This window comes from Protomyctophum bolini (genome assembly GCF_963924005.1).
Source record: "Protomyctophum bolini genome assembly, chromosome: 1".
NCBI lineage: Eukaryota > Metazoa > Chordata > Actinopteri > Myctophiformes > Myctophidae > Protomyctophum > Protomyctophum bolini.
Window position 1 is genome coordinate 6,395,024 of NC_137862.1, and position 12,175 is coordinate 6,407,198.

Below are 12,175 nucleotides of genomic sequence, written 5' to 3' on the forward strand. Positions count from 1 at the left end.
CCATCCACAATTTATCAACATCTTTTCATGCCTTTTATTCTTCATAACGTCTCTTTTCTGTTCCTTGTTCCAGATTGAGATCAGTCGGAGGGTAACTCTTGAAGAGCTCCCCCCAGTGCTCGTGCTCCATCTCAAGAGGTTCGTGTTTGAGAAGACTGGAGGCTGCCAGAAACTGGTGAAGACCATCGACTACCCCGTCGACCTGGAAATCAGCAAAGGTACCGACTATGCATCGACCCCTTTGTACCTTATCGCTTGTCTGTCTCACAGGAACCCCACTGAACTCGTATGCATACCGTTCTCGTTGGCACACTAAATGGTAAATGGTAAATGGTGCATTTATATAGCGCCTTTATCCAAGGCGCTTTACATAGATTGTGCATTACATTCACCCATTCACACACCGATGGCAGCGGAAACCATGCAAGGCACCAACTAGCACATCGGGAGCAATTAGGGGTTCAGTGTCTTGCTCAAGGACACTTCGACAGTAACTCTGGGGGAGCCCGGGTTCGAACTGGCAACCTTGCGGTTCCCATCCAGGCACTCTACCCCTGAGCCACCGCCGCCACTAGAGCATGGGTTTTCAACTGGTGGTCTGTGGACCACTCACTGGTGGTCCGTGAAGGTATGGAATGTGGTCCCTGACCATGCATTTAGTACGTAGGAAAGTATTCTGTAGGCGTACGATGACACATCAATTGTTGTCAGTTACTGGGAAGTCGGACGCCAAGAACTTCCACAGAAAAGGGAGTTAGAATTTCAAGGGAAAGTACATAGGTATACCGGATTGCCTGGTTGAGTCACCATTATAAAGAAATATGCCCATACTCGATGTAATGTCTGCTCACTGCTCGTCAAGTTGCAATGAACAGCATCGTGAGTTTAACCCATTCTGACCTGAGATCAGATTCATACGAGGTTTCCACTGGACACACACTGGTCTGATGAACCCATTCTGACCTGAGATCAGATTCTAAAAATGTCAGTCGTTCTTCGATTAAAAAAAATAATAGCAGACCTACAAGCTCGTAGCGCGCCACTCGGTGGCGCGCTATGAGCTTGTAGATCTGCTATTTTTCAATAGCTAAAGCACGACATGATGCCGACACCAAAATGGGTTCCCGGCCAGAATGAGTTAATATGGAAGGTTAATTTCCCCCCACAGCCCCACACCCATATCCCCCTCTTCCCAACTCAACAGTGGTCCCCAGGTTGATTCTCAGTCAGGGTGGTGGTCCCTGGTTCATAATCAGTTGAAAGCCCCTGCACTAGAGCCTTACCGATCTATTATACACCGCAGTTATTTGACATTTTGGATGAGGCTTTCGAGTTTTGAATAGGATTATTGAAATGTTAATTTTCACAGGATTTTCTTTTTTTTTTAGCCTTGTGCTTCGGGTACATTGATTCATTAATTATTCTCTCTTGATTTATTTGTTACATTGTTGTTGTTTTTTTCCAGACCTCTTGTCCTCTGGAGTGCGAAGCAAAGTCGTGAAAGGCCAAAGAACATACAGGCTCTTTGCAGGTACGTGATGTATTGTACTGTGTATTAGTGTACTACAACTCTAAACATGACTTCAGTCAGAGCAGTAGGAGTATTAGAAGTATTGGCCACCCATACTATCCTGTATTATTGTACTACAACTCTAAACATGACTTCAGTCAGAGCAGTAGGAGTATTAGAAGTATTGGCCACCCATACTATCCTGTATTATTGTACTACAACTCTAAACATGACTTCAATCAGAGCAGTAGGAGTATTAGAAGTATTGGCCACCCATGCTATGCTGTATTATCTATATATACAAGTGAAAAGGTGTACCCATACTCATTCTTCATGCTCTATCTCCGACCGAACCACACTTTCACCACACATCTCTATATGCAAAATAAATTCGCCACGCTCCCCGAACTGACATAGCCTATTTTTTAGCCCTTCAAGTGTCTTATTTACTCTGCAAATAATACTTTTATGAAACACGCTGTTATTGCTCAACGTCAACAGCCTACGTCACAATCGTCATGTTGGCGTCTACCAAAATCGTCATGTTGGCGTCTACTACGCCAACTACGTTCACTTAATGGGGCCAGTCTTTCACAGTGACACACATGTTACATGAACCACGCGCCCGGGATGGTTTCTACCCCTCAATGTCGTATTTGCTGCGCCCTACGCTGTTGCCACAACACAAGGAATTTAACCACGCTACTTGCATACACTGCAACTCGCTTACAATTCGCAAACCTGGCAACACTGCCCTCTCTTACCAGCCCCGCCCCCACACTAGCTTGACTATGTCATCTCGCGCAGCACAGAATCTGATCTCGCGCAGGACATTGATGAGAGACAGAAGGAACAGGAGAGATTATACGATCGCTATTTCGCTTATTCCATCTAAATCTCTTTATTTACAAAATAAATGACTCGACGATTCCCTTAGTTACATCAACATTGTTCTTTGTCAATAATCGGATTGGGCCAAAATATCACCCTTACACCGATCACTTTGCCTATTTTCGCCACACAGCCAATTTACTTCCGCGAGCGGCCGGGCCATTCCGCCCATGCGAATGCATGGAGAAAAAAAAGAGACGAAAATCCAACTGTATCGGAGCAGTGCCACACACACACACACTCAGTCACACACACACACACACACACACACACACACAGAGAGGAGTTGACAAGTGAGAGAACGAGACGGCTGTTGCGTTTCACCATGGCCAGTGCTGTTGTAGACAGCGACGACGATCGTCAAATATATGGCCGTTAGTACTGTTAATTCAACATCCGGTGAGGGGAGGATACGGATTGTGTATGGAAATCAGCGCATACAGTGGGTGGGCTTTAGACCGGATGTAAGCCACATCCACTAAATGTACACTAAATAGAAATAGTATAAAATACTGCATAAAATGGTGTAGCCTACTGCAGCTATTTATAACCAGGTAGTGTCTAAGTGAAATTACACACTTAAATTAGTATTTAATATTTGAACTAACAACAGATGGGTCTATATACTATTTGTCTTTTTTTTTTTTCCTTTCATTTACTTACTTAGAGCTTAACAAGAATGTTACAAGTCATCTCATCTTAAAGAAACATTTAAAAAATGTTAGGGCATAAAACCCAAAGTTGTTAAACCTTTTCTTATTCTCATTCTGATTTGTTATTTATAGAAAATAAATGTGACTTATTGGGAAACAAGTGTTTTTCTTTACAAACCAAGATATTGGCCTAAATTATAATGAATATAGCCCTCAATGCTGAAAAAGAAGGTTTTAAAAAAATAGATTGAAAAAATGTAATCAAACATCGAAGCAAATCGTGAGCTTCAAATCGAACATTGAATTGAATCGTGGACTAGGCGAATCGTGATAGCGAATCGAACATCGAATCGAATCGTGAGCTGCAAATCCAAAATTGAATTGAATCGTGGACTAGGCGAATCGTGACAGCCCTAATGTATACATACGCCTGCACGCACACACACGCACATGCACGCCTGTAAGGCCCCCCCCCCACACACACACACACCAACATGCGATTCATTAAATAACTATTTCTCCGCACGCGCGCACACAACATTATTCACGTGAAGCCTACAGGGAATTACAGACGGAATGTATATACACACACACACACACACACAGTCCCGGCTCACATGCTTAGGATTTATAGATGCGCAATTTTGGGATTATTTTTGTACATTGAAAAAATATTGGGGGTCCTTTGCTCTTGCCATGACAATGTTTGAGAACCACTGCTCTAAAACAATATTAGACAAAGTTTGAGACACAAACACATTGCTCTCTCTCTCTCTCTCTTCTCCTTTTGTATAAATTAAATAGGCCTATTCATGATTCTGCTTATAGAGAAGTAGCCTATGTTAGTTTGTTTTATGGACTTGAGAGCTACTTTCAAAACCACCAGCTCAACATACCCACCAAATAAAACTATCATCCCATTGCTGCAAATAGTGACAAAATGTAATTGAGGGGCCTTTCATATAAACGCACATGGAATGGGAAATAGAGGGGGAAAAATGCAAATCGTAGGCTTTTATTTTTGTTGGTATTTGACTTTGCTACTGATGATTGTAAGCAACAACAAGTATTGCATTGTGTGTTTGAGCTGACAGGCCCTTTTTGATGTCAATCAATCAAGTCATCTCAGGTCATCTAAAGCGGCAGATGCAAAAATCGTTTTTTATATTAAAATTAAATATATTTTTAGTGCCATGTCATGTGGTCTACCTGCAAAGCCTTTGTAGATCGTGATCTACCATTTGGGCACTTAACGTCAGATCAGGGGTTTTTCTCGGCCAGCGCCAAAAATGCTCCCCGAAAGCATAATCGCAGCAAATACCGGCCACTGTGTACGAGCCTTAACATGTTGACTACACTACACTACACATAATAACTAATAACCCGTTTTCAGCTTAAAGCAATTATATTTCATTGAAGCAACTCCTTAGCATTGTTTTCATACCATGGATGTGATAAGAAAATGTATCAAACATAAGGGAAATATTAAATAGTATCGGGTGTACCAGTTTGGGCTTTTCTTTTTTTTCAATGGGGCAATACATTGATTAAACAAACGTTTGATTGATTGAGTTGTACAATGTTATACAACCCTAAACTACTTTTAGAATACACTACACAATACAATACAAATTTAGAACATATAATATTGGCCAATATGTCAAATATGTAAATATTACATATAATGGCATTGAATGGAAGCGGACCATTTGTAACACATGTTACAAATGACCCGCTTTTGCAAGTTTTCTTTGCAGTTGCTTACAGACCAGAATGAACGTGAATTCCGTCTAAACACGATGCAAACTAATGAAGAACATAAGCATGAACACATCCATGTGGATTTTTATTCACCAACACCAAAGACAAAAATTGTAGCACACATATACTCCAGGTGTAAAATTATACGCATTTTGAAGGTAAACACTTCAAACTTCCTGGGCACGTAGAGTACGTTGCTGTACACATACTGACGCGATGGCATCATGGTGGCGTTGACCAATCAAGAGATAACGTCCATGTTACAACCGTGAAGCGTTACAACCTTGGCGGCTCTCCCCTACATTTGTTACTAACATTAGGTTGTGGCGAAGTAGAAACGTGGCGAGCAGATAGTGTGTTTTGGACAAACAGGCTAGGTATTGGTGTTGATTTGGGTCAACTGGACAAACAGCGTGGTGTTGTTTTGTGTCTGTGTTTGTGTTGGAGCACCTCAGTGTGGCCGTACAGGTCATGTGCAACCTCTTCCACAGAGAGATGGAGACACTAAATCTCAGCTGGACAAACATGTTGGCACGCATGCATCGCTGCCTTGCATGCTGTGTGCTACTGTTGAGTCTGTCACTTACTTTGACTGATTTATGGCATTGTCTTTCTGTTAAAATCCAACTATGTTAATTTAAGAAATCTGGGCATATAGGTCATTGTTTATTCTCTGTGCACACGTGTAGCCTATTGTATGTCAGACTGTATGTCTGTCCCACAGTCACAATCCTTTAGTAATTAGGCTGTGGAAATATTCAGGACAAAACAATGGTACATTTCCAATAACCCATCCGTTACTACATGTGGAGTCAACTCCCGCCATTTATTTCTTCCCATAGTGCGTGGCGAAGTAGCTCTGGGATGAGTGCGCGCGAAGCGCGCACGAAATTCTAGTTGTACTACAACTCTAAACATGACTTCAGTCAGAGTAGTACAGTAGGAGTATTAGAAGTATTGGCCACCAAGCGAGGCTATAGAGTCACTCCTGGACACTCCCCGTTGTCCTGGCGTGCTAGAGTGCTCGCAGAGAATAATCTTTTTGTTTATTCATTGGCTGACCGTCTTTCATGGTTCAGCCAATCACAGACAACAGAGACAACTGTTTCACTAACGTGTTCATATTTCATATCAACTTGTTTTACACAACCTACATAATACATAATGTTTCTATATAGCACCTTTTATTTTAAAAGGATACTAGTGGAAATCTCCTGTTATGCCTACTGCACATGACCTAGTCATTTCCCTTCCCTATGTCTTAATTCAGTAGTTCATTGAATATGATTTATATACCTTATCTGATGTTTTATATCTGATCATTAACACCAGGCCATGTTGTGACTAAGAATGTATTTTTTGTTATAATACATGTATTAAAGTCAATGTATTGCGTGTGACTCTGTATTTCTGACTTCCTCCAGATCGGAGCCCATATTAGAGCCCTTTTCACTGTCGGACAGACGGGTCCACATTAGGTGATGAAAGGAGGCTTTCATTTGGAACTGCCTGCCTGGCCCCCCTAAAATAAATCCTGTCCTTGCTAGTCAGATATGACTGCCCAGTCCATCTTACCACCAAAACTTTTTCCATGACATGTATTGAAAAGAACTATTACAATATTGGATTTTAACTCATGCCCTGGGGTCGGTGTGACCTCCATTGCTTTAGTTATTGTACATTACACAATGATGGGCCCTACATAGCTGAATACCCCAAATCCCTTTAAAAGCTGCTAATAGTTATTATTGGGACAAAACGACTCAAAGTTATGGCTGGATCTGGTAATCCACCTCTCTGAAATTCTCTTCTCATGCTGTAGGTCTGTCGCAATTATGACATACCAGTAATTCTTTGACTTTTATCGCAATCATAGCGTGCCACTGGATGGCGCGCTGTGAGCTTGTAGATCTGCTATTTTTCGATAGCTAAAGCATAACGTAATGCTAACACCAAAAGGGGTTACCCGGCCAAAATGGGTTAAAGAGCAAATTGGCCACTGTGTGAATATCACCAAATTCACCCGGTGGATTACAAAGCATCACATTGCAATGTGGACTTAATATTTCTGCTTTTAAATGTATGCAAATTGTTAAATATAGCCTGTTTAGTACATCCTTTAGTTACCGCTCATTGTGAGTAATGTCTTTGTAAGTTATTTGTCACCCTCTGCAATTTGCGTTCGCAAAAACACATCGCAATTAGTTGTACTACAATGAATCGTCAAGTAAAATGTCCCGATGGAGACAGACAGCCCTACTGGTAACTGGACGGCATCCTGTAACTGTCTTCTCACCAGTAGGACAGGACAGTAGGACACACAGCCCTACTGGTAATTGGACAAACATCCTGTAACTGTCTTCTCACCAGTAGGACAGGACAGTAGGACAGACAGCCCTACTGGTAATTGGACGACCTCCTGTAACTGTCTTCTCACCAGTAGGACAGGACAGTAGGACACACAGCCCTACTGGTAATTGGACAAACATCCTGTAATTGTCTCCTCCCCCCCCCCCCCTCTCTGCACATGCCCCTCCCACAGTGGTCTACCACCACGGGAACAGCGCGACGGGCGGCCATTACACCACAGATGTCTTCCACATCGGTCTGAACGGCTGGCTGCGCATCGACGACCAGGCGGTGAAGGTCATCAGCCAGTACCAGGTGGTGAAGCAGACCCAGGAGCGCACCGCCTACCTGCTGTACTACCGCCGCGTGGACCTGCTGTAGAGACCACCGGGCCTACCGCCGCTACCGCACCACCACGCACACGCACACACCACGCATACACAGAACAGTACAAGAACAACATGCAAAATATACATGCAAAAAAAACACTCGTCAAACAATACACATACATTTACACACGTGACTGCACACTTGCACCCGCCCCCACGCGCGCACGCACACAGACACGCACGCACACACAGACACGCACACACACACACAGAGACAACACGCATACACACACACACCCCCATAAAAATACACAAACGCATACACACCAAACTAATGAACAGGAACACTGCCCAACTTCTTCTCTTGCAAGATTTTCCTCTCCCTCCCCCTTCCTTGTCCCTGCTTTCCAGAGAACCAGCTTTTCCGACACCTTTTTCTTTTTCCTTTTTATTAAATATCTCCTGTTCCGTTTTTCTTTTTGGAAGAAGAGAAACGAGCCGTTCAGAAAGATTTCCCTGTGACTGCTTTTCTCTTCTCTGTTGCTCCACCACCACTGCTGTTTGTTGTGTGTTTTTTTTTTCTTTTCTTTAATTTTTTTTTTAATGCTGCGATGAGGGACCGTTGAATGACTGGGGGTGTGTGTGGGCGGGGGGGGGGGGGGGGGTCGGGGTATTTTAAGGGCAGGGACCTGAGACTCTTCTCCAACTCTGTGCAACCACAACCAGGCTCTGGGATTGGGATGGGGGCGGGGCCAGGCACAGTGGATTAACAGACGATCAGACTATCTACCACACCAGGCTACAATTTGGACTGCTGTTTTTTTTTCCCTTTTTTTATTCTCTACTTTTTATTTTATTTTTTCTTTCATTTTTTTTTTTTTTGAAACGGTGTAGTGATATCAGTGTATTGCCTTTTTAGTAAGGAGAGTCGTTGATGGCCTGATGGATTTTCAGCGGTTGTAAAAATAATGTCTGTTGGAGAATTTCCCTCATTCGTTGAAAAAGGCCCCCCGGCGGCAACCAGCAAAACTACACGGCATTCTCATGTTTCTGCACTCCCAGGGTGATGGTCACCTCACCCTCCTCCTCACCCCCAGGGTGATGGTCACCTCACCCTCCTCCTCACCCCCAGGGTGATGGTCACCTCACCCTCCTCTTCCCCAGGGTGATGGTCACCTCACCCTCCTCTTCCCCAGGGTGATGGTCACCTCACCCTCCTTCTCCCCAGGGTGATGTTCACCTCACCGCTGCCACCACCTCACCCTCCTCCTCCTCCCTTTGTCCATTTCCTCAATTTTATGACACTTTTAATTATAGGTAAATAATCCTTGAACCGTCAAAAAAAAAAGAAAAAAAGAGGAAAATCTAAAAACGGAATGGAGAGATGCTACGTTGCTACGTTGAGATGCTACGTTGTATTGAAGCATTCTTTGAAGCTTCCTTGTTTGAGAGAACATTGTGGGAGTTTTTGGGAGTTTAGAATTATATTGACGATCTAATTAAAAGAAATGTCTGTGTGCTTAAAAGAAAAAAGAAAAAAAAAGATAAAAATAGAACGAAACCTTCTGTGCACATAAATAAAACTGATTGATGATTATAAGATGTGGTCATGATAATGCAGATTTTTGCAGATTTTGAAAGACTAAAATATATATATACACATATATATAAACATCAATCTAAATGGAGGTGACTGATGGACTGTTTGTGCTCGTGCTCTCTTTCTGAGGAATAAAGGCACGCGACTGTCAAAGAGTCCGTTTCCGGCATGAAAGAAAAAAACACAAACTTTCCAAAATTGTCAACCAACGTCTTGGGGCTGCTTACGGCGTCATTTGTTCAGCTGAACCCAGTTTGATTCCTGCGTTTTCTTCGGATACTTGATAAAACACATTGGACTCTGTGTGAGCGCTACATAATAGGCTGGAGAGGTGGCAACCTGTGAACACGGCATTCATTGCTAAAAAAGAAAACCTGCTATCGTTTTACTTCAACCTCCCTCCCGATCTCCATCGTTCAGTTGTTCTGTTCTGGTCTCAAAGATTGCACCCGTGTTAATAGATAGCCTGTCGGTGTAGTTATGAGCCAAATGACCCCTTTACCCCCAACTCAGCAGAAACAGGGGGCTGCCTTAGGTTCAGTATTTGAAAAGAAAATGTTTTTCTTTATTTCTTTTTCGTCTCATCCAAATCTCTCGGTGTATGAGTCTAATAACGCTGTCAGGGCAGCATCATTAAGTCAAATGTCTGTGAAGTGTTAGGGAAATGTACCTGACTGTATTTTACTATTTTGTGGCTCATATCTTCCTCTGGAATTGAGGAAGGAAGCTGACCTGAACATGTTCAGGGAAAGTTGGGATTACACCTTTATTACTCTGCTCCTACGCTGAAGTCCCTCAATCATGCGCACATGCTTTGGGTTCAAGACATTGCTTTTGCATCACTAGTCGATTGTGATGAGATTTTGAATCACTAAATGTTTTTTTTTTTTATATATATATATATATAATTTGTTCATGTCATGTTCTCTCCCCCTTCAGAATTTCACTTACATTTGAATTGGTATTTGGAATAAATTACCCAGGCTAAAGCACAATAATGAATAAAATCTAACAAGTTCTTTGCTTGATACATTTATTTTATAATTCTTTTTTTTTCACCACCTTGTGGTGAAGAGCCATTTAATTACAGTGTCAGAGTTGATCAGTATCACCTAATGTTACTGAATCTATACTAGAACAATTTACTTTGAATGCGCCCCCTACAGATGAACAAGGAGAATTACAACAAGCCATTGTGTTTGAAAACAAGGTTTCTCTTCCCCTGGCTGTCTCGAAACAAACCTGAACCCCACACCGCAGCCAAAGTGTTAAACACAACACGTATGCGTATCCAGCTAGGCTCAGGTGCTCACCCAACAAAAGATCATGAGTGAATCAAGAAAATAAAGTTTTCACACTGACAAACTCCCATTAGATTCAGACCGGTTTCAATTTGCGTTGCAAGTTTGCATATTGTTGCTGTCGTGTGGAAAGTGTCAAACTGTTGCTTTTCAATATTCAACTTTAAATGAGCTCAAAGCATCTCGCACAGACGGTTTTGAGCTCCTAGACCTGCTATTCTTGCTACTTTTGTGTGGCACTAGTATGACAAAGTAGGGCATCCGTTTACGAAAGAGTTTAAAATATGCAGATTTAAGGTTTCCAACTGCAACCATATCCAGTCTAGAGAGAATCGCCATATACAGAAACTAGTCTGTATTTTTGGAGTAGGCAGACTATACACTGGATAGCACTGGTTAAAATGGAAAGGAAACCAGGCTATACACTGGATAGCACTGGTTAAAAATGGAAAGGAAACCAGACTATACACTGGATAGCACTGGTTAAAAATGGAAAGGAAACCAGACTATACACTGGATAGCACTGGTTAAAAATGGAAAGGAAACCAGGCTATACACTGGATAGCACTGGTTAAAAATGGAAAGGAAACCAGACTATACACTGGATAGCACTGGTTAAAAATGGAAAGGAAACCAGGCTATACACTGGATAGCACTGGTTAAAAATGGAAAGGAAACCAGGCTATACACTGGATAGCACTGGTTAAAAATGGAAAGGAAACCAGACTATACACTGGATAGCACTGGTTAAAAATGGAAAGGAAACCAGACTATACACTGGATAGCACTGGTTAAAAATGGAAAGGAAACCAGGCTATACACTGGATAGCACTGGTTAAAAATGGAAAGGAAACCAGACTATACACTGGATAGCACTGGTTAAAAATGGAAAGGAAACCAGGCTATACACTGGATAGCACTGGTTAAAAATGGAAAGGAAACCAGGCTATACACTGGATAGCACTGGTTAAAAATGGAAAGGAAACCAGACTATACACTGGATAGCACTGGTTAAAAATGGAAAGGAAACCAGACTATACACTGGATAGCACTGGTTAAAAATGGAAAGGAAACCAGGCTATACACTGGATAGCACTGGTTAAAAATGGAAAGGAAACCAGACTATACACTGGATAGCACTGGTTAAAATGGAAAGGAAACCAGGCTATACACTGGATAGCACTGGTTAAAATGGAAAGGAAACCAGGCTATACACTGGATAGCACTGGTTAAAATGGAAAGGAAACCAGACTATACACTGGATAGCACTGGTTAAAATGGAAAGGAAACCAGGCTTTCTGTTGAAAACCTGGTCTTGCTAATGAGTTTACTATAGATTACCGGTAGTTGATTCGTGATGTTTTGAGCGCCATACGTATACAAATAGGGGGGGCTTTTCACTCAGTGTGTGAACTTATGTTTCTTTGTTCATGTTCCATTTTGATGTAAATTGAAGATGTCGGTAGTTTAAATGTATCTAGCAATTTAACTGGTTAATTGCATGGCTAATGATTGTAAATTCAGCTGAAGTGCATTCAAACGTTGTGTGGGTATACATCTTCCATCGTGGGAGGGGGGTGAGCAGATTTTAGAGCGCAAGGGAGGTGCCAAAGCATTTCAACAAATATGGCAGGAGCTCGGGTAGCGGAATCATAAGTCTGGATTTGGACATCATGCGTGATGTCAAAATCCAGCCAATCTAGTAAGATCCAGATCTACTGTAGTAAGGAAGGTTGAAAACGATGTTAATGGTCGGCGTGTGCACAAAATGGTAGCTGGTG

The 12,175-nt window shown here is 42.2% G+C and overlaps 1 protein-coding gene across 3 annotated transcripts in view; it reads left to right on the forward strand.

The window, feature by feature from the left end:
* Nucleotides 1-8,123, forward strand: part of usp10 (ubiquitin specific peptidase 10) — a 47,657-nt gene extending 39,534 nt beyond the window's left edge. For all 3 annotated transcript variants that reach the window (XM_080769370.1, XM_080769368.1, XM_080769369.1), the window contains exons 13-15: nt 74-218; nt 1,466-1,531; nt 7,358-8,123. In XM_080769370.1, the coding sequence (XP_080625496.1) occupies nt 74-218; nt 1,466-1,531; nt 7,358-7,545 (399 nt within the window). In that variant the 3' untranslated portion in view covers nt 7,546-8,123. The remainder of the gene's footprint in view (nt 1-73; nt 219-1,465; nt 1,532-7,357) is intronic.
* Nucleotides 8,124-12,175: the final 4,052 nt, after the last annotated feature.